The sequence below is a fragment of the Oryzias latipes genome, chromosome 14 (genome assembly GCF_002234675.1).
Source record: "Oryzias latipes chromosome 14, ASM223467v1".
Taxonomy (NCBI): domain Eukaryota; kingdom Metazoa; phylum Chordata; class Actinopteri; order Beloniformes; family Adrianichthyidae; genus Oryzias; species Oryzias latipes.
Genome location: NC_019872.2, coordinates 25,351,423 through 25,379,069, shown reverse-complemented (window position 1 = coordinate 25,379,069; position 27,647 = coordinate 25,351,423). Strand labels below are relative to the sequence as shown.

Here is a 27,647-nt window from a genome sequence, read left to right as displayed (position 1 = left end):
ATAAACTATAACAGGATTTTCATTTGATTGAGTCTTTGAGGGTTTTGGGAAAAACTGGCCAAATGAAAGTTCCTGCATCGGTAGTAAGGCAGACGTGCGCAGGGGAGTAATAGGAGGAGGAGGGTTAGTGAGGGTGTGAGTTCATGGATTTTTGCTGTGTTTTTTTTGTTATTTTTTTATACTGGGAGTACTTTCTTACATAGCCATTTATGTGGGCTCAGTGAACAGCCAGGTTCTGTTTTTGTTAGTGAGTGGGCTTGTCTGCCTCCTTCCCTTCCCCACACTCATTCCCGTTCCATCTTCCCTTGTCGGGTCTTTCTCTTCCGCCCCGTTTGGACTGTTAAAACTGCCATGTGCGTTATAGGTCAGCCATTAACAGATGGGTTGTAATTTTTTATTCTCCCTTTAATTTAATTCTGCCTAAATTTTTAATTTCCCATTTAGCCACTGTTACTTGTGAGAGGATGGGTCAATCGGACACTTGGTCGAGAAAACCCGTTATGTACAGATAGCCCTGCATAGATCGAAGTTGCAGAGGAGTATAAGGGTCACAAAAATTGGAATTCAAATTCAATATAATCCAGATTACCTCTTGTTTGAAGAGTAAAACAGTATGCATTAGTCTCAATTCCTAAAGGTCATTGTGCTTTAAAAAATTTGTTTTCAATACGTACAGTGTGTTTTTTTTTTCTTTTCAAGACTGAAATTTTTTTTTCCTTGGTTAACAAATACTCAACAGACCATTTTCAAAATGTGGTGTTTACCGTGGAGTTCTAGGTTGGATTTTATTTCCTGCTGATTCAAATAATTGTTTGTCTTTATTCTTTTTTTTTCTAGAAGGTTGTACAAAAAACGTAATTTCATTTTTTCACCAAAATGCTCAACGGATTGGAACTACGCACCATTATCCTCAAGAAATAGTGTCCTTGTGTTTATTTCACACATTTTATTTCATTTTTACCAAATCTGATTGAATCTTTTTTAATGGCTGCAGTCCCACAAATAATTTTTTTAGCAACTTATATAAAAAATAACAGTAATTGCCTCAATTTAGAAAATATCTTTTAGTCTTCTGCTACTTATTATTCCTTCTTTATTAAATCGCTCTTCAATGAAATAGCTTGAAAGCTCATAAAATAGCATGTATGAGTTCATATCACAGCATTTAACGAGTGAGTGAGACTTGGTGACAGTTTATTATCATGACTGGGCTGCAGGAAACAGAAGGTCTTTGCATGACTTCCTGGAAAACTGCTTTTTCAGTTCTGTCTCGACATTTTTAATTCTGCTTGCTCACTGTCAGCAAGATGTTTAACCAGGGGAAAATATATGCATGTTTTGCAAAAAAAAAAAAGACAAAACGACCATCCGCTTTAGGCGCAGTATTGCCTTTATCTCCTTGAGAGGATGATGTTTAATTCCCATCTCAACATGGTGGCCTAGATTTTTGTGTGTTAAGACAAAAAATCTTGTGTTTTATTCTGCGACTGTCTTTGATGAAAGATTCTCTTTTAAACTGTGATCCCAATGGAGGGCATCTGTTAAAGCATAATAATATGCTGTATGCATTACCTTTGAAAAAAGTAGGCTGAGTTGATGGTAAACGTCGCACATGAGCCTTCGCTGACCAGAAATATGAGGTCTTTCACAAGAGAAGCAGCTCTGTCAGCCCAAACAAACAAGGCCTCTCTGTGCCTCTGACATATTCCCCTGAATGAGCAGAGCCCCTGAATGGTGGCATTATGAGATCACATCTCCGATCTGGATGAGTCTTGTGACGTCTGGTGTGTGTTCCTGCGCCCAATACACTCATCACGCCTCCCAAATACCCACATGGGTGTTGAGGGTGTTTTTCTCTCGCTCTTTGTCTCCCCATCATCACCTCACCCCGGTTTTCATTTGCCACTCGCGTTGGAATGAGCGTAATAACAAGCAGCACCATCAACACATTACTTAAGGAAATTGGAGAACAAGCACTTAGTACTGTATGTCAGGGCAAATTACAGGCAAGGGAGTGCGCCATCACTTCCCTGTGAGGCTGTGAGGCTAATCCACAATCCTCCTCACGTCCTCATGGTGAAATGCTGCTGCTGGTGGGGGGCGGGAGCCCACAGCAGTAAGGTTTAAGTAAAACACTCCTGAATAATGCTGTGGACGTGGTCAGATTGAACCAGGCTCAACAGTAATCACATTACTGGTGGAGCCTCGACATTGGAAAAAAGAGACGACACAGAAATGGAAAAGAAATGTGAATGACCTGATTGTAAAAGGGCTTGCTTTAGACTTGAAGCCATGTCTCATGAGTGCAACACAGGATACCTGTATTTTCCACCCTAAAAGTCACCCCGGAATACAAGTCTCAGCAGCCAAAAGAAAATACATAATAAAGTAGATCTGGGAGAAATTTATTTAACAAAATATGCCAACAAGAACACTTTTTATCTTTGAAGGCAAATTAAAAGACAGGAATAGATGGTAAAATTAGACTGAACATTTGCACACTTCACTACCGAAACACGTTGATGCTCATTTAGCCTAATAAAACAGGAATCTAGTATAGTAGCGCAACATATAGTTCCCTTTTCATGGCAGCCCAAAGGAGAAAAAAAGTGAGAGCACAATTAAAGCTCACCAGACGTTGCATGAAAAAAAAAACAATTAAATAAATAGATAAATAAATAATTGTGCAAATTTTGATGACCTGGTCATACAGATGAGTTATGCGGTATGATGGGGGAGGGAATGAAAGACCTGTGGTAGCGCTGGTTTCTAGACCGCAGATGTCCGAGTCTGTCGCCGAAGGAACCTCTCGGTCCTTTCACAGCCGGCAGTGGGGAGTGAGAGCTGTTGTCCATAATGGATCTAAGCTTGCTCATCATCCTCATGAACCATTATTCTTAACAATTATCAAGATAACCATAGCATAATGAAGATGCTAACAAGTCAACCAAACTCTATATGTCATTTAAAATAACTAAATGCATCAAATTCTTAATCCTCTGTCACTTCTGAACAACTCCGCCTAGCTCGGTGTAAGACTGAGCAGCGCAGAGTCGGTATAGCAAATACTGATACACACATCTACAATGCCCTTTAAAGAATGGGTGTCCAGGACTTAAGCATGAGTCTAGTGCTAGGCTAGGGGTAAGTAGATGAGATGGAGGCGGGTCGTAGAGTTTTTTTGTTTTTTAATGAACCCCCCAAACCCTGCACAGTGTGCAAAGAGCCCATTATTACTGTTCAAGTGATAAGTGTGCACGCCTTGCATGCAGCCTGACTGTTAGAAATGAGGAAATTAGACGGAGTGTTGGTTGTGTGGACATCCTTAGGGTGTCTTACAGGCACTTGCAAATGCCATTCACATCCCATGTGCACTGCATTCACGTGCAGTCAGTATAGACCCAGTACTCACACTTTACTAACAACTAAAGTATGGCGTAAGGGCATCGTATGACAGCATCAGCCGTATGTCAGAAGTGCATGCAGCTCCCATTAGCCTTACAAAGACTTTACGATACACTTACCACCTCAATGGTACGATCCATTTTCAAGACATCCCTTAAGGTGGCTGTTTGAGCCTCGAGGGAACTGTAAGACGCCTATGCTCCTTAGCCCTTTAACACCAGATATGTAAAACCTAAATACACCTAAATAATGCACGGACTTTTACATACCATAACTCCTCGAGTGTTTAAGCGATCCACGTGAATTAGCATATGCTGACGTGGAAAAAACGTTTTTTTTTTTTCATAACAGCTTTGCAACGATATCAGCAGAAAGCTGCTTTTAGCCACTCCAGCATTTGCTGGAATTATGCTAATTGCATAAACAGTTGACGGTAGTCGAAAGTATCCATACTGTAGCTAGACTCTGGTTTTAAAGGTTTAAGATGCTGCCACTCCTGTCTACAACTCTCTACAGGCCTATAGAACATAAAAAACCAGGGTATGAGTGCATGTAAGCTAAAGATTTAAATCATGCTGCTTGTGTCTTTCTTTCTTGCTTTTTCTATTGACTGTATTCCCTTTAATTTCACATTTGGTCCTAATCTAATTTATGCTTTTCAATTCTTTGCTGGGACCTTCGCATGCATGCAGCTCTCAAAAAATGTGCTTGCAAATGTAATGTTTTGTAGGCCACAAAGGCATCATCTAGCATTACGTAATCATACTAAAAGTTGTGATTTTCATTTGATTATTGAGATGTGTTTTTCAGAAGCTCAAAACCTTCACCTACTGCTCTTAAAGGCAGTCTTAAAAATATTGCAGCCCATCTTTAGAAGAATAAATCGATGAGGGATTGCAAAGTATTTCTAAAGCACACACTTCTGACTTGCACTCAACGCCCTGCTCAAAAATAACAGAAACATTTACAGAGACTGAAGATAATCTGGCTTTTAAAAGCAGTGCGACACACTGGGAGTGAGTGTCTCTCAGCTTGGCTTGTTCAGACGGATCAAGATAACACTTTACAGAAGCATAGCATCAGTATTTGCTGCTGCGCTTGGTAGAAAGTTTGCTTGATTGGCAGCAAGCCCTCGCTGGCTTCTTCTCTTTTACAGCTTTTTATGAAATCGCTGAGCCACAGGGCGCTGCAACAGCAGTTGGGCAATATTTCAGAGAGGGAAGTGAAAAGGGAAGCAGCTTCTGTGGCATGTGGCACCTGATCTCCACGCTGCTCCCCCTTCCTCCAAGCACACATGCACACAAACTGCACGTAGATTGTGCAGCTTTTATTATGTCAGCTAAATGTGTGGCTGTGACTCAGGACTCCTTGCTGGAGGGGGAGGTTGGGTAAGAGTTTCTTGGGAGATTCCTTCATTGTTTTGGATTTTTCTTTTTTTGTTGTTAGCGTTGATCATGCTTTATTGCTTATAATGCCCTCAGGAAGTTATTTGGGGTTCCTAAGTAAATTTAAGTCCCCCTCCTTTGGGCTGCTGTTAGTGTACATTTTGTGGAGCACACATAATAACTTGTGAGTGTCCACCACGCCAAGTTCCCCATCTTTCCAAACTAACAAGTTCGCCCTCTTGTGATCAAAGGAGTCCTTAAGATTTATCACTTTAATTTGGCACTGCAAATGGCTCATGGAGTCTGTTTCCAAGCGAAGGGGCCCCCTGTTAGCACTTAGCTGGCTAACTAGAGTGACGGGCATCTGGCTGGGTGGCTGCCCGGCGGCAGGCACCCTGAATTCTTGCGCTCCCTCTTTTCCTCCCCCTTTTACCCCACAGTGACCTCACACAACTCTTTTGTCCTTGAAGCAAAGCAACATGTAGGCATTTCCTGACAATTTATGTCCTTCTGCTGCGAGCTGGGGCATGCCCTGCACTAAAACCCTATCCGTGGCCCATTTAGCACACACCTCTTGGCCTCCCAGAAGACTGGTTATAGTTCTGCCTCACTGTTGGTGCTTGTGGTAATCCTGCAAGTGTGTAAATTTCAAACTGAAATCAGGAGTGAGCTTTGCTGCAATTAACTTTGATTTTAAACGGTTGCAGCAGATTGTGAGGATTTGTTTGACAATCTTATTAGAAGTACTGTATTTTCCACCCTTAAAAGCTTTTTTGTTTTTTAATGGTTTGATATTAAAGCCATTTTGAGAAGTGCATGGTGCTCTGTCAAAGTGGGGCAAACAAGAGTTGTAATGTGCCTTGTGCTACGTTCACACCAGGCAACATGCGTTAAAGCAACCACTTCCAATGAAAAGTCTGGGTAAATGCGCTTGGGCTTCTGTATTCAAAACTCTCCTGTTCACATGTTGCTACGCACATTTTTAAGTCTTTTTTTCAGGCTTTATCTACAAAACATGCGGCCATTGAACACCTGTTGAAAATTAAACTAGCTAAACTTTGACCAATCAGGGACTCAGATTGATGTCAAAAGACTCTGTGTACTTTATGTGTGACATAATTTCATTGACGATGCGCCTTATAATCTGGTTCACCCTATAGTGTGGAGAAGTGCAGTATATAGTTGTTGTTTTTACCAGTTCTTACAAAAAATCTGTAACTTTTTCAGCAGTATACGCAGTTAGTAATAAAATATAATGGTTGCATTGATTATTGATAACAATTGATTGACTCCAGTGGAAAAGAAATGTTCTGCTGTTGTCAAACTGTCCCAGGTGGTTTCTGCAAGGGCAATCAATAAGCCGGAGTCGATGGATGGAAGGAATCCGCTGAAGTTTAGCTGAGCAGCGGCAGCAAATGGACAAAAATAATTACAGTTGCAAACAGCAATGAATCAAAAGTTTAAGATGCAACAGTGGTGCTGTGTTATTAATGCAAATCAGGCTCATCTGGGGGTTGTTGTGGGGGGGGGGCGGTCTGTCTACATCTTCACTACATGTCTTCTCATCTAAAGGTCAAGTGAATCCTTTCGTGGGCTAATTTGTCCATATGCTCATCTGTGCATTTGGCGCTTGTGTGGCATACGCTCACTCTGAAAATGATGCCTTTTGAATATATGCAGCTAATTTAAAATGCATCTTCGCTCTGCTGCAGAGTCTATTGAACTCAGTTTATTACTGTTAAGTAAACGATATCATCTGATCCTGCAGATTAATCCAGAATGTGCAAGCTTCATAGGTTGCATTACTGAGGCTTATGATCTTGTCACACCCACTTGAGCAGCGTACCATCTTTTGCATAACTTGTTGCATAAGCACTGTACTGGCAGGCACACTGTGTCATGTACGGTCTGTGTCGTTTCTGCTTTTGGAGGGTTTATTACAGTACAGGCCGTTCCCTAATACCACTGCGGTTGCAAAACCTCACAATCCATATCCCCTGAATTTCTCTTCTATCATTTAAGAATCGGCTTCCTGTTTTCATTGTGTTCCATTTCTATCTCTGGAGGTGTCGTAACCCAGGAGGCAATGCCAAGAACAAAACCAAGGTCTGGTCAGGAGAGATTGCTCTGGAGACAGATGCTGACGCCCACACACTGGCACACACACAATCCAGATGTTAAACAACACAAAATCCAGATGTTAAACAACATGTGTGTGTTTGTGAGTCTGTTATTTATGTGTGGTGTGTATGGTATGCACAGCATTAACTGCCAAGCCATAAAAAATGACTTGCCCGAGTTTGATTTGATATGCCCTTTAACACCCACACCCTGTACGTGTCTTATTATCTTTCCTTTGTTCACTACTGTACTTGATTGCGCATGGGCACAAAGTTTACAGCAGCAGAGCTTTATAGCTTATTGCTCAAAAGCTATTTCCTTAAATAAATGGAACAAGCGAAGCTCAAAGTGGAAATTCTTGAAATAATTGTAGAGAAACTTTAAATCAAAGTTATTTAGAAAATACACTTCTTTGCTCCACTGCACACATTGAGTTAGATAACAAACCTCAAAGCAAAAACACTGTCTTTAAAGACGAGTTTGGTTTTAAAGTCCCACTTTGATCATATTTTGAGCTATTTTAAAAGCATCCCCGGTGGTTTTTTAATTATGATTATAATGTTTTGGCCTAAATTGGAGGTATCCAACCGTACAGATGCTAGCTCAGACGAAGAAGGCAAAGACGTACATGGATCTAGTCGTCTACAAATGGATGGATGGATGGAGCAAAGCAGGGAGCTTGTGGCCCACCCTGTGTATTTTCTACGTATCAAATACAAACGTCTGATTCACAATGATTAAAATAAATAAAAACGCAGCAATGCAATTTTAAGCTAAATTTTCTCTATATTTGTCCCCCATCATAAAAGAAAAATGCCACAAGATGTTAAAAACACAATTTTGATGGGAAAAATCTAGCTCCATTCATTCTCTATTCAACTTCAATTCAACTCCAAAAATCTGTAATGAAAAGTAAAAACAAATTTAAAAAAAAAACTCAGAGGGAAGTCAAGATCAAAACTGATTTTGACACTGATCTGTTTCTCCCGCCTGCCAGCTGTTACATTATTTTAGTATTTGCTCTAACAGACAACCAAATGACAGCTGTTCATGACCAAAATGCAGCCGATTGACTCTAGAATAGTCACTTAAGTATTTTTATTCTGTTTTGCGTAAGACTAAATGAGTTCCAGACCGGAATCTACACTTTCCCACTTAAGATATTTTAGGGGTTATTAGGTGTTACATGTTTAACAATTATATCTGCCTAAAAAACTGACATTTCAAGAAAAGAGGAATTAAGGCACACACTTCACATCATTAAATGCAGAGTGAAAAGGCTGCAGTACTTTAAATCTGGGCTATTTCCTGCAAAAAATTGTCACGAATATTGCAAAAAAAAAACAGATAAAAAACATTTCTATCAAAGGGTTAATGACAGATAAAGGCTAGTTTAGTTTCATTTTGTAGTGTGATGTTTACTTTAATGTTAGATGTCTATACGTTTCGCTAAAACAATTGTACGCTTTTGAAATGATTGTCCACTTATTTTTTGTATTTGTTTTACAAAAAAATGTAAAAGAGAAATGTCTTTCCAGGTACTTTTACAGCATTGTTGTAGTTAGAACTGGAGTAAAGTATCATGTTTGGTCTCCAAACTGGCCCAAATATGGACCCATTTATTGCAGAAATGTTCAGACCAGTGAACCTGTGTGTAGTGCATTTGGCAAATGAGAGGAAACCGTTTGCCTTTATTTGCATATTCATGAAATTTGGAGTGACTCTGACCTGTCTGAGGGCGAATGAATTGACTCTTCAAATTATACAGCTGAAAAGCTCAATCAGACAATTTAATAATGATAAAATGCAGAAAATTATCTAATGAAATTCTAAAAACGACCCTCTCAGTATTAAAAAATTCTATCTTTGTTGGCTTTTCAGATGTTTTAATATAAGAGTAAAAGAAAAGAAAAAAAAGGCCCTTCTGTTTATTAACAAGCATGCTGTGTACAGAGATAGTCATGTGTAAACACTTAGGGAATGGAATAATCAAGATTCATTCACATAAACATCCGTCTGACTGCGGAATGCTCTTGGGAAAATGAATGCAGCACAATCAACAGACCACTTCTGCGTGTCCAGCCACATTTTTGACAGTTTAGACAAAGCGTGCCTGATGTTGCTCAATCATTACGACAAAATGAGATAACATTAAGAAAAGCACACGTCATTGTCGTGAGAGATGTTTCATAGATTGAGAATTGAACATGTCAGTGCTCTCCAGTGGACAAACTATAATCACATTTTCATTTACAAGTATTCTCAGAGGCCATAATTGGTTTTTTTTTAAGTCATATATAAATAAAACAAGGTAGTAATGTTTCACATTATTTCAATTTTAGTTTGTTTAAATATCTGAACAGGACATTTCATGTTATTTCTTACCGTGTTAGATTTGCTATTCTTGGTTTTTGATTGAAAATGTTACTTATTTGCACATTACTTTTTTATGTTCCCTGTTAAAAAGTGATTAAAGTCCGACTTCGATGATCTTTTAAGAGATTTTCAAAGTCTTCCCAGTAGTCTTTTAATTATGGTTATGCCGTTTTTAGCCAAAATGCAAAAACCTTTATCTGTACGGTAGTTCATTAGAAATATGCCTCTGAGTTGTGGGCAGAACCGTTGGCGCTGAGCCCCCCCCCGCCCCCCCCTTTCCCTCCCCATTGCTGAGAGCTTGAGGAAGGGGAGCTTGTGGCCCACCCTTCACATTTTTTTTTGTTTTTTTTTTCACATTTTTTACGTAACATATACAATTTTTTTCTTTTAGCGACATATTTCCTTGCGCTCCTGATTCACAACAGATTGAGTAATGAAATACCCAGAAATGCAATTTTCTGAGTAGGATGTTCTCTATCATCAGAAAAGAAAATGTTTTTAACCCCAATTTGGTTGACTACTTATCACCTAAGATCATTTTCTGCATATTAACTTCTGAACCAGATTTTGTTTTTCTGCTTTCTGTTTATTATTTGTCGTGTTAGTGAAACTGTCACGTTTCTCCTGAAATTTTTACAGTTTTTTTTTATTTTACTTTATCGTCAAATACATTTTTCAAATGTGGTGCAAACAGTTTGATCGTTTATTTTGTTTCTCGCTGTGCAGCTGGGGAAAAGGCCATAGTTTGTGACCAGTGTGGTGCTCAGTTCCAGACAGAGGAATCCCTGGAGGCTCACCGGCAGATTCACACTGGTAAGCAGTCTGCAGTCACACACAGCACCACAAACTGAAAGACTCCGATCTACTCTTGCTAAGAAGATTCCAGCTGATTACAAGTCTGTATGAATTCATAGAGTGGCTTTAAACTGTAAGCACTGCTTATTTAGTTGAGCCTTGGTCACAAGTCACGGAAAAACTCCCAAACAAAGATTTTCGGATCCATTTTAGTGCAGTCTGTTTAAGGATGATATATTGTGGGGGATTGTGTTTAGGTGCCACATAAAGACTCTTTCACCTTCATCACTTAACCTTCTCCGGCTAACTGGCGCTAGAGACTAACAGACAGATCACATCGCCTAGGATTAGTCCCACTTGTCCTAAATCAAGACAGACCCAGCTGCAATCAACAGACCGGGAAAACTTGGCAGGCCAGTGTTGTTTATCAGTGCTCGGCGACAAAGATGGGAAGACGAGGATGATCTAGGTGCCAAGATGTAAATAGGAAGAAGTAAATCCCTTTTCGGCAGATGTGTGATGGCCCACAGCGGTTTAGCTGCTGCTGACAAACTCCTTAATTTAGGCAGAAGGGATTGTGTCAAACTAATTCCACTTTTTTCTGGAAAAATTAGGGCTTTGGGCAAACAGCTTGAGTGTCTAAGGTAATTGAAAGTACGAAAGTGAGTCCTGATTTCTTTCTGACTAATCTTCTTATGTATAATAATATATGGCACCTCAGACAGATCAAAAGAAAAATAAGGTGACAAAAACAGGTCTACTTTGATTTGCGGTGGAGCACTCCATCTTTGTCAGCTGCCAGTTCACAGCAGCAAAACTAACAGGAAATATCTTTAATATGAACTTTATTTGGTCAAAGCAGAATAGCACACACCAATGTTTTTGGACAACTTTTGGCTTTGATTGCATTAGTTTGTTTAAAGAATGTGAAATTCATTTTCTTCCAAAATTGCATTTGTCTTTTTTTACTTGTAAATAGCGCATTAATACTAAAGAAGTACTGCTTTTTTTTTTACATTTAAAATCATCCACAGAGCTTCCTACACATTCTAATGAAGGCTAAAGCCTCGATTAATCTAAAAATGGCAGTAATAATTCCATTTCTTGCATCCACTTTTTAAAATCTGAAGCTTTAGGACAATAACCTGGTCAGCGGTGTGTCTACATTTTTAACAACTTTTTTAGGGCGTTAAGTTTTTTAAAGTCCCACTTCGGTAAAAGAAAATGAAGCTCAAAAACAAATCTTTATATTTCTCACTTCAAATATTTGAGAATCAGGAGTAGACGAACAATGCAGTTTGAAAAAGTTGAAAATGTGTCAGTCACTCTAAAATGGGGCATTTGAGTCTGAAACTGGTTATTTTAAAGAAAACCTCTTTAAACCTTTTTTTTGGGTTTGCTTTTAAATTGTTCTTTTCATTTTTTTTGTAAACATTCCGGATAAGTTTGTCTTTTACAGCTGCTTTATTTCAGTAATCTGACTCACCTTTGTTGCTTTTGTGACTTTAGCTTATTTTGGTTTAGACTCTTAGATTCTTGGATTAATTGTCAAATTTCTTCTTCTGGGTTTTTATAATGCATTGGACAACTTTGACATGTTTTGATAAATACTCTCAACTGTCTTGTTTCCTGATGCAGACGTGTCAAAATATCTTTCCATGATCACATGATGTGTTTTCAGCATTGCTGATAAAGGCACCAGAAGCTTCTCACTGCATTTCTTAAGGTTAAATAATCTTCTGCCTCTGGATTCTTTAATCACTGCAGTATTTTTTTCTATGTGAGACTCTTTAACACTTAAGGCAGAGATATTTTTTGGTCAGGTTAGTTTGGCTCTGTTGAATGTGAAAAGAATGAATCAGTCACACCCTCAGAGCACGATCCCTCTCAGTTGAAGTCTTTCAGCATAAAGTTGGCAGGCTGAAGAGGAATGGGAGAAAAAAAAGCAGGCAAAAAACGTTGGAGTTTTTTTCAAAAGATGTTTTTCCAATCTGCTTCGTTGGATTTTGATGTTTCCTACACATGAAGACACTTAGTCCTAATGGGTGTGTCGGGGGAAAGGTCAGGGGATCACCAGCCAGCTAATCATCATCACCATCCCTCTGCTTCACTCAAGCATGTCGAACAAAACAAGATGAGAGGCAGCGGTGCCCTCTCAGGCCAGCAACATTTCTCCAAAATAGCCCTGCATTATCATCATCTTGTGGTTTGTCCTTCATCCAAAACCAAACCCCTGAGGCCTTATTGAGTGGCTCCACTTATTCCCCCGCCCCTGACACTTTTTTTTTGCGCAGCTTTCGATGTGCAAAGGTGGGGTTGCATGGGCAGGACTTGGGGGTGGGGGTCTACTCCTAAGGGGTATGCCCTCAGCCAGTCAGCTCACTGGAGGTAGAGGAGGGTTAAACGAGGCTAATGATTCAACAGCCATAACAGCGGAAAGCACTACTCTAAATATAGGCATTCCAGTCTGGAACGAATGGACAGGGGGGTGGGGGGCACTCACAGCCATGGCTAGAAATGTTTTCTTGCCAGACAACTGGAGGAGCAGCAGTTAAAGAATCATCAGTGGGTTGGGCCCCTACGACGCATCGCAGCCTGAGGAATCGGCTGCTAAAGTGCACCACCGTCGTTTGAGTTTCAGTTTTTAATGACACCTCTGCTGCCCCACATGTACTTATGACACCCCCCTTCATGTGAAGGTGATACTTGACATTCTACTTCTGTGTTTGATATTACATATGGTGACATTCAAAGGTTAAGTATTATCCATGCCCTGAGCTCGACACGGAGCCGAGGCTTGGCTGCTGGTTTGCTTCCAGCACTGAGTGAATGATGAGAATAGAAGTCGACTGCTTTTCCTGGCATTCTGACAGTGAGGTCTCAAACTTGTTAGAGTCCCACTCCGATCATTTTTTGGACTATTCTAAAGGTGTTCCCAGTGGTCTTTTAATTACGATTATGCAGTTTTCAGACAAAATAATTAGTCATCGTTTCTGCAGAGCGGCGGGAGTTCATTAGAAATTCACCTCTGAGTTGTGGGCAGGACCTTGCTAGCGGAGCAACCTCTCCTTGAAAAATAATAATAAGCTTTATTTAAAAAGCACGTTAATTGTCCATACAGACCCAAAGTGCTGTACTATGACAGAGAGATAAAGAAAAGCATTGGAATAAATAAATAAAATAGATCAAAGTGTTCAAAAAAAACAAACATTTCATAAAATAAATAAAAATGTGGTGAGATTAAGGCCGTGTCACACAGCCACTACGTGCATTTTTGTGCATATTGCACAAATGGAAATTGGGTGGAAAAAGTGAGAAAAGTCCTGGTCCTTTTCGCAGATGTATCATGAATGAACCACGTTAAAATCCACGGAATAAGTACGAATAAACAAAGAACGCGTAAATCAACCTAGAACATAAACCGTGCATGATTATTGCACAGTTTTTTATGCAATTTATTTGTGATTTGTACGTTCATTGCGTAACTTCAATGTGGTATGTGCGCAGAATGCGCAATATGAAAGTTATACATTGGTGAACGAGAGTCCGTGAAACAGAAGGGGAAAGCTGCAAATCTTGCAAAAGTCACGCACAATTGCATAAGATTAATGTGATAATTGTGCATAAACTACATAACATACGCATAAACGGCGTAATACTCAACCAGCCAAAAATCTTGAACAGCAAAATTGAATTCACATAAAGAGCCGTTGGCTGAGACCCTCGACAGACATATCTGCAGATTGACGAATGACAAACACAAGAAACACTTATTATTATGACCGAAATTCATACGTAGAAATTGCACAAAATGTACAAAGTGGCTGAATGACAGCCTTAAAAAAGACAGGGAACCTCTTTACTGTGCATCAAAAGCCCAGTTTATAGAAAGGACTTAAAACAGGCGATGATATAAACTCCCTAATGCTCCAGAGTTTTGGAGCTGCTGCAGCAAAAGCTCGTTCCCCTCAAAGTTTGTATTTTGTTTTCGGTGCTTTTAGAAGAGGCTGATCAGCAGATCTAAGAGGACGGTAGGGGACATAAGGCTGCAGAAGCTCATGGTGCTCTGGATGCATCAGAATGGGGCGAAGCAGGGAGCAGCTTATTTTCTACATCACAGATACAATCTTTTCTAAAACGGTTTTTATCGTCTGCCCTTTGATTTATAACAATTTGAATAAAGAAAATACTCAGAAGTGTAATTTTGAGCTTACTTTTCTTAATATACTTCCTCCATCCTCCAAAAAATGCCACAAAAACATGTTAAAAACACCAATAAACGCAATTTTAATTGGAGTGGGTATTTAAGGTGTGATGCAGGCTAAACCTTCCCCTTTCCCTCTTTCAGACACTGTGAAAGTCTGGAAGTGTTCAAGTGATGGGCAAAAGCCAAAGCAGCTTCATCAGATGATTCTAAAAGAGCAGCTGGAGTTTGAAATTGAACAAGTCATTATGTATTCATGTGGACGTGTGTGTACTGTACACAAGATGCACAGTAGAGGCTGTGTGGTGGAAGCATGGGTTACTGTTGGCCATCAAAGACAGATTTGATCTCTGCCTGCCTCTTGGCTGCTCTCCAGCCCTTGGCAAATGTTCTCCGATGACAATATTTGGCCTCTGTGGCTGAGTCTTGTTGATCTCAGCACGAACTATTGTTGTATGTTTTCATTTGGCCCCATCAGCTGCAGTCTGACTCCACTTCTGTATACCACCGACTCGTCTTCCCTTTCCTGCTTTCGACACCTCTCCGTCATGTTAAATTCCGCGCTTGCGATTAGATTAATAAGCACATGATAGTTTTAAGGGATCATCGTGACAGACGCACTCTTCTCCAATGGTAGTGTTGGCAAGTCCCAGTCAGAATACCGGGGGGACTAGCAGCAAAAGATCATGTGTCTGTTTTTACCAACCGAACTCGTGCACATAGGCATGCACAAACACTGCCAAGTATCCTCCCTCTGTGTTATGCAACACACAAAATCCAGAAATGCTTGAGTTACCCTGTCACTTCTAAGATTCATTACATTTTCTGACAAATATATAGAAATGTTTTTTTTGTCTTCAAATTGTGTGGCATCACATTAGAGTATTTTTTTTCTGTCTAAACTGGGCCCAGCTGCAGGGCTTCGGTAAGAGGGAGTCTGGCTTTCACACAGCACTCATCCTTAAAGGAAAAGCACTGCTGTCACTTAGAGTTGTTCAACCCGCTCTGCTTCTGTCCAACTGTCATGCAGTGAATGCAGAAAAATAAACTCACCTTAGGTTACGGCCTTTTTTCGGCAAAAAACAAAGGCAGCGGCTTTTTTATTCAACATTCTTCAAAAAATAGTCTGTATTTGAAAAGGTTATTTAGAGGAAACACGGGGCTGTTTTGGGTGTTTTTAACATGTTATTGTGGCCTTGTTCTCACGATGGAGGACATTTATGACTATTTATTTATTCAAATAGTTGTGAATCAGGAGCAGACTAAAAAATCAGTTTGAAAAAGAGAGGATTTGTTATGTAGAAAATACCCTCAAGCTGCCTGCTCAATGGGGAGGAGAAGGGGGCGGGGTTGCATCACCAGTGCCGCCCGCAGCTCGGAGGCAAATTTCTAATTAAACCACCGCCGCTCTGCATATGTCCTAGTAAATGACAGATTTTTTGATTTTCACTAAAAACTGCATAATCATAATTAAATAAAACACTTGGAACACTTTAAAAATCGCTCAAAAGATGATTGGAGTGGGTCTTTAAACACTACAGACTATTTCCTTTTATTTGTATTTTTTTTTTTTGTCTAAAGGAACGGTTAACATACCAGCTGCATGAGATCTGATCTACAAAATAATAAACATACAAGAAGAACCATGTTTTGCTGAAATAGGTTGTGTAAGAAACAAGTTTTTTTAAGAGCAAATGTTTCAGTCAGAGAAGATCCAACTGTTCATTATTTCTGTATCCTCTTTCATTTCCTTTTTTCAATCAAAGTGAATTTTGTGTCAAACCAAAAGGCAACACTGCAACAGTGTTGTGTGTGTTTAAGACATCCAACGTGTCATTTTAGTGTTTTCAGTGAAGCCTTTCCCAGTCGATCTGAGCGGGACTGTTCTGAGCACTCAACTGATGATTTCCCCCTATCCCATCTTTATCTGCCGGCTTCTGACAGCTGCATTCATCTCTTTTTGTTCCAGTAGATGCTTCTGGGTCTCGCCATAATTTATTACTCTTGTATTTTATTGATAAGCCAGCCACAAGCACATTCAGCTTGAAGTGGGGCTTCTTTTTCTCAAAAATAAAAAAGGTCAAAATATGTGCAGATAAAGCAGTTTGCAAGTTAAGAGTAAGCAGATAATGGGAGTTTTTGTCTTTTTACTGGGAAATGTAGGTTTCACTTCCACAGATTCATAGATTATACAAGCTCTGCAGCTTCCCTCTGAATCGTTTATCCACACTTTGTAATTTGCTCTGAAATCTGCACATTCAGCTGCCACATTAAGGCCACAGTGTGAGCAGTTGCCTGCTATCCAGCATGAGCTGTGAGCAGAAACAACAGGACTGCTTCTCCCATGTGACATCTGCAGAAATGAGTTTGGACTCCACAAGCCTCAAAAGAATTTGTTGTCCGGCTGTTGGTGTTCCTGTTTACACACGAATCATCTCTCTGCAGCACTGCTTAAGTAAAATCCTCAAATAATAGACTATAGGAATGTTTTTGCTCTTCTCTTTCTGTCTTTCTTACTTTATCTCCCTCTGTCTGTTTTTTTTAAGTCTTGTAATACCAGGAAAATATGCAAACCATGAAGTGGCAATCGCGGGTTTAGCTAGTGGGAACACAGTGTGATTCCAGCAGGCCTTGGCCACAGAGTAAACACTTTCTTTTCTCAAGCCAGAAATAGTTTGGCTAAAGATTGAGGGCTGGAAAAGGGAGGGAAGGAGAATAGACAGAAAGCAATGCCAGGTTATGACTGTCAAACGGGAGATTTTTGGTGATTTCTTCTGGTTTTCTTGCTTGCAAATTGTTCACACTGGTGGCCTTTCAATCAGTTCCCCCAAAACAAACACACAGAGAAACACACACCCAGTCTAGTCGTGTCACTCAAGCAAATTAGGCCAATGGCAGCGCTGTACAGGGGTCACGTCAAAAGTGCCGATTGTCTCAATCACATTAGGCCAGCACTGGCATCTGTTTAGCATTTAGTTAATTGTGATGTTATTAAGTTGTCAGTGAGCATTAGAGCTGCGATAAGCAAAGCAAATATTCTTGCAGCCCGGGTAGAGAGTGCTACACATGTGTGGCTGATACAAACACGCACACACAGGAAATGAGCATGCATACCTGCAAAATGTGAATGTTTATTGCATCGTACCTGCCCAGCCCTCTCTTTGACCAACAAAGCGCCATAAAGAACATTTTTGCATCCCTATGAGGCATTTTGGTCCGGCGCTTTCTGTTCAAGGGCAGATGTGCATGGCATTATGACTTCTGATCGCAAAGCTCTAGCACATTGGCGTCATCTGGTGAGTCAAAAGGCTGATTAGCGCTGTCCTCATGCTCGCCGTTTCAGCATCCCACTCATAATTGAGCAAGCTGTCCACGGAAACGTGGGAGATTATCCGTCTGTGAGTCTGGGCCCGGCCGCCCGGAGAGCACGCAGGGCTTTCAGGACCATCATGTGGATCAGGTGCCATATCCACTGTTCTATGTGACAATTACAACATTCATGTCGTTTTTATTGCTACTTTGCTGTAGTAGTACTTGGTATTCCAATGGGTTTGTTTTTATCTTTTCTTATAATGGTAGGAATGATTTACTGTTTCCTACTTCCCACATTTTTGCATAATAACAACTAAAGAAATTGTAAAACTAAAAGATCCAACGTCTTTAAAAGGTTTAATAGCAAGTGTTCCCTCGATATGTTGTGGTTCACTCTTTAAGGTCTGTTTTGTTGATTTTTCTTTTTTCCGTGCAATTTTGCATGTTTTTATTATAATGCACTGTGTTCTGAGTCCCAATTGGCTGTAGACTACTGTCAATCAATCTCCTTTGTGTCATGTCTCCAAATCTAAATAAATCTTTGATCGTTTGCAGCTCAACCCTGACCCTTAAACAAGAAAGAAAAGTGTGAACAGGTTCATTTCTGTCTGAGGAAAGTGTATAAATGTGGAAGCAGTGTATATCAATGTATTACTACTAAAGTTTTAGCTCCAGTGTTGTTTTTTGAATTACCAATGCTCTTTAATTAATGTAATTCCTGATATGGAACACTTTAGAGTTGTAAAGTGTTTACACAACCAACATAAAATAGCTGATTCTGATGTGGGGTAAAGCAGCTTTGCGTCATTATGCAACACTTTAAGCTAAACCCACTATTGCCAATAGTATCGGTGCAAAGCAGCTATTTTCCATTTCAGAAATTGTTGGAATGACGTTATCGGTTAAAGAGTTATGGTACTCCATAGAACATCAACAGTGGAGCCAAAACTATGGTGGTAATGCCCCACTTCAGTCATCCTTTGGTCTATTTTCTGGTCTTTTAATTATGATTATGCAGTTCTTAGCTAAAATAAAATAAAAAAAACAAATGACAATACTGGAGCTATCCAGCCTTACCCTAACTGCCCAGCATATTTTCTATGTCACAAATAAGCTTAAAAGGCATTCTTTCATCTGCCTTCCATTCACAACAATTTGAATAAAGAAATATTCGGAAATGCTTTGCCACAAGAACATGTTAAAAACACCAAAAACACAAATTTCATTTGAGTGGGTCTCGACAGGGTCAATAATTACTTAAACTTTTCAAAGACGTTGAATCATTTAGTTTTACAATTTCAACAACTGCCATTTTTTTATTGTGTGAAAAAGGGGGATTAAAAGTGTCAGACAAACCACTAATTCTGTTGTAGAACGTAAAGATAAAAAGCGGTAGTTTAGAAAGTGTGTGTTATTTTGCCTATGTCTGCAACAGCTCAGGGGGGAAAATGGTATAAATGCTTGTGTAAATTGGATATAAATGAACAAAACTTCCTATTTACAGTACATGTTTGGAACAACTAGAGTTTGTTCTTCTTGAGTTATTCATAACTCATAATCCTGAAACATAGAGTAAATACATACTGGCTTCGTAGATGCGTGGATTAATAAGATCAGTGACTGAGCGCGTCCTCCGTTTCTATCCATCCCTGTGTTTTCTCACGTAGGTTTATGTACTGTCACGTTGTTGGTGAGATTATCACAGTTCACTTTATTTCTGTCTCTGCAAACAAATGCATCTTTTTTGTTTTTTTTCCTCCCTTATTTACCCCTCCTTACTGCACTCAGTCTCCCTCACCTTCGAAACTAAGAAGAGTGCAAGTGGTCGGGGACGCTATCGATGGCTAAATTAAATCAAGCAGCACAACCTCAACTACAGTCACTTTAACCTCCTTCTCCTCCCTCTGCAAACAAAGTTTTACCCAGATAAGATCTAAATGAGTTTTTCCAGGCGAAGGGAGATCCTGAGTTTGGCTGATGGATGCTGAGCATGGCTGAAGTGTGACCAGCGCTCTGTGGTAATCATCCGCCGCCACTATAAGTGTTATGCACAGAGGCCTGTGTGAATAGAAAATGTGTGGCCTGCGTGTAAATGAGATAAAATGTGTGAATGAAAGCTGGCACTGTTATGTTCACCCGCTCCCAGCTTCATTCATTAAAAAAAAAAACAACTGGGCCCCTGCACTGCGGAGCTTTAGTGCCGAGGCTTAGTGTCATGGTGGGCACGGTCGCTTTGAGGCATCTCTGCAGGAAACCATGGGACAACAGCATGTCAGAGAGGGAAGCTGTATTCTTATGAGGAAGGGGAGCATCCAGTAGCAAATTGGGATGCTCACAGTGGTGCAACAGTCTGGCTGCGGGAAAAAACCCCACATGGACGGATCATTGTGAACGGCGGACAGCAGCCACATATCTAGAAAGACCAATAAAATGATGTGGTATAGGCACAGGGAGGGGAGGCCGGGTGGGTGGGTGCACGGATTATAGACTCCCAGAGGGCTCTGCAATTCACGGGCCATAAAATGGAAGTCAGCAGGACATGCTGCAAATCTGGTCAGCCAATATCCTCTATCCCCTTCCTCCCTCTTTCGACCCCGAGGATGTGTCTTAGCTGTACGTCACAATGCAACCCCAGCCAGCGCGTCCCGTTGTCGGACAATCTTAACTCCCTTGGATACCACTGTTCCCCCTCGTTCCATTTGCATGCCAGCCGCTGCGGCTTTGTTTGAGATCTGCTTGGTTAAGAAAGGAGGAAAAAAAAGAGGGATAGATAAGAACACAGAATGGTGAAGATCGGCGAAGGCCTTTGCCATCCAGGGAATAAAAAGGTTTCTCTTGTCAGGAGGTTGCTTATGTCTAGATAGCCCATTTTAACCTTGGCTGGTAGAGGACTTAGAATATAAAAGGATTCGCCCAAGAGAATGAAAAAGAAAAAGAGATGTGGAACACTGGACCCTCATCAACAATAGGCAGGGTTCTTTTGTCCAGCGTGTTATTTGAAGTAAATCTCCTTCTGTAATTAGATTGGAGCTGTTTGTGGACATCTTAGGAGAGCTCGTCAGTGTTAAACCAGCAGTGCACGAGGGCCCTTTTAATTTACAGTGCAAATACCTTTCGATTATCGTGGAGAGAGATGAGGGAGGTGGCGGTGGGGACTTTGGAAATCGGACAATAGAGGAGTCTCTCAAGCCTTTTCTTTTTTTGTCGTTGTTGTTTGAAAGCGGGAAGCGGTTTGAGCAGCTCTCCTGTGTTCCTTAATTGTGAAGCAAGGAGATTAGTAAGAGTGCTTCCAACCTTTCACCCCAAACAAAGGAATCATCAGATCCAGTTGCCTGGTGACACAAGGTGGCTCACCAGCAAATTCGTCCGCCACCTTCGCCACACCATTGCATAAAAAGGAATAAAAACTGAGGTCCTCTAGTGCAGCACATGCAAATCATTCCTGTCCATCCGACGGCACCCTTAATGGCTCCAAACAGCCACGCTAATGAAAATAGCCGTTCATCCTCTCTCTTAGTCTGTCTCTCAGGCTCATATAAAAGTTAATGTACCCGTGACAATGACATTCAGAAGACTGTTTAGCTTTGGACAAATGCTGCATGTCTTGGTGGCAGGAGCAGCTGGGCACACAGAAATGTCCTTTTACACTGCGTGCAGCTCAATCAAAGGCCACTTAGCAGTGTCATATTGATTATGGGAGCTTAACCCCCGTCAATCTCTGATGGGTCATTTTGGCAGCCTCCTGCTAGATGGGTTCAATGGAGAGAAGAGCCTCAAACAACTTTAAAGGGTTTTTCTCCTGTTTAATCGAACTTGGTTCCTTCTAACTTAGGATAATCATAACAATTTGTTCATCAGAGGACCCTGTGTTTACTAAAACTAGAACTTGTTTTATTGACGAATCTCAAATTTAGTGTAATTTTATTTAAGAAGAATACAAATACTTACATACAAACGCTTAAATATATATTATGATGGTTTTAGCGAACAGTAGTGATTACAGTGACTGAAGGTCGGCAGCAACTTCAAGACGCGCCTAGTTTATAAACCAATTGTTGTTTACAAAGTTATTTTTTTGTAATTTGTCAATATTTTGTCAGTATTGAAAATTATATTGTGACGTATAACATGGCACAGGATTAGGATCACTTCTCCCTTGAAAAAACTAATTGGAAGTCACTGGTACTAGACTGAAATACTTCAAATCTTCCCTGGAGCCACAATGTGTTGCACGCCAAGCGGTTAACTGCAACATGATATTATATCTGCACATGTTTACATCAGTGTTTTCCTGAGAGACAAGAAAACATTGTAAATCTGATTGGTTTTTTCCCAAAATGTCATTTTCACAGCATATTTACAGACCTTGACTGATAATGTGTGCTGCCTGATGTCAAGAATTAATTAATGGTTCCATGTAGCATCACTCCAGCGGATGGAGGTAAGCTGTCGTGTTTGAACCGTCTCAGCAATAGTGCTTATCTAATGAGATGAAGCCAAGCAGGAGTGACTTCTCGATTGAATACCGTCTCATTCCTCACTTTGTCTGGATTCATTTCAACACCAAAACGTTGGTGTAAAGAGACTTCAAACTAAAGAGGAGTGAGACGTGGTGTTGGGTTTGTCTTGGAGGTGGCCTGCCAGGACAATACTTTGAAAAAGAACTCAAGAGGGACTCATTACACCCCAGCGAGGGCAGACTCTTATCAGTTAATAGCAGGTTTCCCTTTGAGAGCAGATTGTTTTGATAGATGGCACCTGGTAGGGCCTTTGCAACCAACTGCAAAAGAAAAAACCCACTAGAGTATGCTAGATAAGGTCTGTAAGGGAGGGGGGGGAAAGTAAGGCATCCTTTGAGTGTTAATTTGTGCAGGGAAGCAGAGAAAAAGCCGAGTTGGGTCACTGAACTTTCTTGTTTCACTTCTTCTCTTATTGTTCGCTCTCGGTAACAATGAGCCCTCTGCGCGTTTGCTGAGGCGTGGTGTCAGGAGTGACCCAACAGTTTACCCCAACACCTTATTAGCCAGCATTCTTCTGACATTTCTTAAGTGTTGCATATGCTGGAAAAAAAAAAAAAAGCTGTCGCACCTAAATAGACTTGATGTAATATGCTGTTGAGTCCATGTCGTGGTTGTACATTAACTTTGCATCGCTATGGGAGCACAACAACAACATGGGTCAGTGTGAAGGAAATTCCAATTAATTTTGATATTCGCAGCTAAATGTTTGAAATCATCCACAGGGATGTGAACTCACAGCAGCAACGGAAAAGTCTCACAGACGTTTATTGATAATCAGTGTCTTTTCCGTCTGTCTTGAACGGGTTCAGTGAGAACTGGGGCCATCCATCTGAAAGGCTTTTGTTTGTCGCCCAGACTTGCCCTCTTCAAACTAAATCTGAAGATTGGTGAAAGATCAGGAAGTTTCAGTCCCCATTTGTTTTTGCTCTAAGATTACTGGACTGATTGTTGGTCTTGTCTAAACATTTTCATGGAGCAGACTTTGGGCATGTCTTTGTTTCAGGATGAGAATGCTTCAGAAAGCAGAAGGAAACTTCTATGAACTCCCAAATGAACACAAAACGCTTTGTTTGTTAACAAAAACATACATTTAAGAAAAGACGATCTCCCCCCTGAAATGAAGACTCTGTTGTCTTAAAAGTTTTAATGTTCTTTTGAAATATTTTCTCTCAGTTGATGTTTAATTAGCAAAAGGTTTTTGTGTCTGTTTCTTTTCGTATTCCTACTTCAAAAACAGGCTCCTTTAAAAAAAAAAGGTTAAAATTTTTTGGCAGATTTTCTTTGAATAAGCAAAGAAATAAAAGCTACTAATGGGGTAACATAAACGGTCTTAGTAAGAATTCTCATTTTTAGAAAAAAAAATCCTAGTCACTAAGACATCTTTTCTCAAACTATGTTTATTTTGCTTTTGAAAAAGAAAATGTTTTTTTCTTGCAAGACAGAAATTAAGACATTTTTTCTTGAAACAAGTCTTTTTCCTTTCCTGAAAATTCAGGAACGGGAATTTTATGCTATAAAAAAAGGGTTCATTCTTCCTTTTCAAATAAAACAGTATGGATATTAAATTAACGTTGAGCAAATCTATCATCAAACATGATATTGAACAGTAAATAATTACAAAAAATACACTTTTACAGCTGAAATAGTTGTTAAAACGCAGTAAAGAAGTAAGAGTCAAACTTTCTTATTCCCCCCTCGAACGTGTTTCTTTATTAAATTTCATTTATTTTTATTTTTTTACTTACTGTAATTATTACCAAGCCAGTTAAAAGACAATCATTAAATGTCTTTTTTTAATGAATTAAACGGTGTTAAAACAAATCAAGTTGAAGTTTTACAGGATCCGGTCTGCTTTTTAAAAGAACAAAAAACAGTGAAGCTTTCATTTCTGAACCCCCCACCCTTAACGAAAGAGAAAAGGCTTCCTGCAGAGGAATGTTTGGGGGGTGGGTCCACCGGTCGGACTGCAGTGTCCTCTTACAGTCCGACTGACCAGCGGGGCTGAAGGAGGTGATTGATTAGGTGGTGCTGGGGCAACCAAGGACCCTTTCTGCAGCTTTAGAGGTTAGGGGTCATCTCTTCTGCAAATCTGCTTCCTTTTGTACAGTCGTAGCACCGGGAGTGCGGTGTCACACCCCCCCCCCCCCCCCCTCCATCTTTTTCCCTTGAGCCCTCCTCCCTCTCATCTTCACCCTGGGAAAATGGGGGAGGCGTCAATTAAACCTTTTCTCTCTTTCGCTTCAGTTCTTTCCATCCTCTGAAGTTGCTCTTTAAAAAAAAAAAAAAAAAAAAGCTAATTCTTTAGGTTTAAATGCAAAGAGGCGCTCAAGGCCAAGCTGCGGTGCTCTTAAAAAGGGTTTGTTAAGGTTTCCTGAGAATAAAACTAATGATAATGGAGCATACAAGCTGTTGGAGAAACACCCTTTAATTGATTACTTAAGCTACCAATTAGCAGTGCGCTAGCAGCCACATATCAGCATCTGAATGGCCTAAAATACGTGTCAGTGGAAATGATGCTATGTGACAATTAGGTAGAAATTGGTTAAAGTGAGGCATTGATTAACAAAAAAAAGAAAAAAGCTCCTCATGCTTTCCGGTTGCTGCTGACATGTCGATTCTATAAAGTTGATGACGTATGGAACGAGCTGCTCCTCTCACAAATATTAGAATAAACAATGGCTGATCTGTTTGCCGGGGAATTGGTAACACCAAAGCAGAGAGGAGTCTTAAGATATAATCCTCTGATATGTAGTCAGACCGAAGGGTTTGCTCAGGGATAACGTCGCAATTCAGAAAATGTGGCCAGTCCTTGGCCCTCAGGGGCCAAGCCTTTGTGGTCATAGGACCAGGATTACACTTTAACCCCCACCACCGCCAGGGAACCGCTCCTCCAGTCCACCCCACCCCACCCCCCGGCCAAAGCCTGGGGTCAGGTGAAAGGCCAGGAATCTTAAACAGCTCAGAAAATAAGGGGAAAAAAGAAAGAAAGAAAAAAGAGAAAGTCCATCTTTTAAAGCTTTGATGCGGCCTTGTATCTCACTTGAATCACACCACAGCAGACGGTTGCTTTGGGCTTTGTTTTTCTCCAATTAGTACATGCAGCTTTCCTTTAACATATTTACATCTCTATTCCAGCTTACAATGCGGTTTTGTTTGAATGTCTACACTGCAAAAAGAGGTCGCCTAGAAATAAGAAAAAGCACAAATCTGAAGAGGAAATCCCTAGAAAGTAGTGAAATGATCTGTCCATGCAGCAGTCAGCTATACCTTAAAGGTAAAAGACATACAAATCTAGAAACAAGGAGTTTCACACAAGCAATTAAAATGTGAAAAATAAGTTTAAAAAAGCAACTGTTTAGATAGAATTACATAAAAACAAATGTCTTACAGCCCAATATTAAGTATTTTTGCCAGTTCTGAGCAAATGGTTTGATCGGTTTTTGATTAAAGTCAGAAAAAACTAGTGTAATAAGTGGAAACGATACATTTGAGCAAAATATGAACGAAATAAGTATATAATCTTAGTTGGTCCTTAAGACAAAATCCTGATAAAATCTATTCTTAGACCATAAATCTCAACTTTTGTTAGTAATGTCAGTGAAAACAAGTCTAACTTTATTGAAATTTTAAAAATACCTTAAAATTGAACCAAAAATTACTGTGGAATTTGACTTTTTTGATTCCTAAATGAAGCTTTTCTATTGTCAAGAGTTTGGACCAAAAAGATTTTAGCTTATTTTGATAATAATTTGGTTGTATTCATTTTCTTTAACAGTTCTCCTCTCTTCTGACTTTGACAAAAGCCAGGACACATGTAGAACAAAGATGAGTCTTGAATATCTGAAAACAAGGTTTTTGCCAGGATCAACTTCTTTGCAATGTGATAGAGAAACCCTATTGACTGGCCAAAAGCAGCGCCCAAACCAAACAAAAAGAAAGATTTATACAGACTGCTAGATAGTGTAGCTTGATTTGTTTAACCCCCACTCCCCCAAAAAGAAAAAGACAAATTCTTCCGGCGGGAATGGATAAAATGTTTTGATCAGCTTTCATCACGACGGCAAACGTAAATCTGTCAGCAAATCCAGAGTTTGTGCTGAGAGCCAGGGGTGTTTATCATGTGGGAACTTCAAAAGACAAACATGTGTTTGTTCAGTTTTGATCTGCACATAAAGCCGAGCACGTCAAGGTTCTTCTTTAATAAATGCTTTTATTGTCCGTGAAAGAATGGTGCCTGCGTGTGGAGCTTACACCAGGCCAGATGCTCCAACTTTCAGGAGATACTTTGGTGGATTTGTGGTTCTGATCAAGACACGAGAGAGCAATAGAAATGATGGATAAAGTCTAATATTTCTAATGTGAAGGCAAGAATAGAGAAATATGCTTGCCCACCCGTGCTTGTGTGCAGAGGGTTGAGTTTAGGTCTGGTGCGTGATGCCGTTGAGCGTGTCTGTCAGCTTGTTTGCAGGCCAGATGTACGGAGGAAACGATGGGGTCAAGTTGGGAGAACCCCCTCAAAAAGAGGAGGAAAAAAGTGTGGATTTATAGCTGCACGTCTGGGTCAGGGAGCTTGTGGTCTCTTCTTCCCACACCACGCTATAATTTCCTGGGATCTGACAACTGAGAAATATGGCCTGAAGACACACGCAGAGCTATAGAGGAAAAGCTAAAGATAGACATTAGGGAGCAGATGCAAGGTGGTAACACCAGACATGTAGAAGACACAAGTCGGCAGAAGTGTTTCAAACTTCTTTAACTTTTATATAAAGTGTTATTTCACCGCAGGACTCATGCCTGCCAGCCTTTTCTATTTCCTCTCTGATATAAAAATAGATCTAATGTGGCAGCAAGGTATTTTCTATTTCTTTTAATTCATAGATTTTGAAGTCTTTATGGCTCTATCTTCGTACCATTCATGCAAAAGTCTTGGCTATTTATTTATTTTCTCACTGTCTTAAAGTCCTTTGCTTGTTTTTGCACCACATGCTATAATTCTGATGATCTTTACGCCAAGTTTCTGATTTTTTTAATTTTGTTTCAGTTAGAATAAGACAGTCGGTTATGGAGTAATAACATCTACAGAGAGGTTTTCTGTTTTTTTCCTAATTTTAGCTCTTCTTAATGGGTTTTGATGGCATTTCTTGACTGTTAAAATGACTTTAAACAAGTTTTTCCACTAAAATTAAGGTCAAACATGTTAAAGTTTAACATGACCCAGTTTTCTGTCTATCCTTTGTTTACATCTTCATTTTTCTGTGTAGAAAAGCATGTTTTAAAGCACTCAGTGAACTTGATAATAAACACCTGACCCTCTTTAGTACTTTCTAATCTCCATTCTCAGCCATTAACTGTCTTAGTGGTCGAAACTGGGGTTGTTAAGTCTTAACTTATACACCATATAAGAGGCTTTTTATCTGAAGGCAAACTCCTGTTAGACTCAGAGGTCATGTGAGGACTTTTTCCCCTTCTCCATGTTTCTCCAGTGAGATCCAGTGCTGTCCTGTGGTAACAGAAGAGCACCCCCTGCTG

At 40.0% G+C, this 27,647-nt stretch overlaps 1 protein-coding gene across 3 annotated transcripts in view; it reads left to right on the top strand.

Annotated features, from left to right (window-relative positions):
• The window catches only part of zbtb16 (zinc finger and BTB domain containing 16), a 164,585-nt gene that overhangs the window by 93,721 nt on the left and 43,217 nt on the right, over positions 1 to 27,647 (top strand). For all 3 annotated transcript variants that reach the window (XM_023962110.1, XM_023962108.1, NM_001305414.1), the window contains one exon: positions 10,014 to 10,100. In XM_023962110.1, coding sequence (XP_023817878.1) covers positions 10,014 to 10,100 — 87 coding nt within the window. The remainder of the gene's footprint in view (positions 1 to 10,013; positions 10,101 to 27,647) is intronic.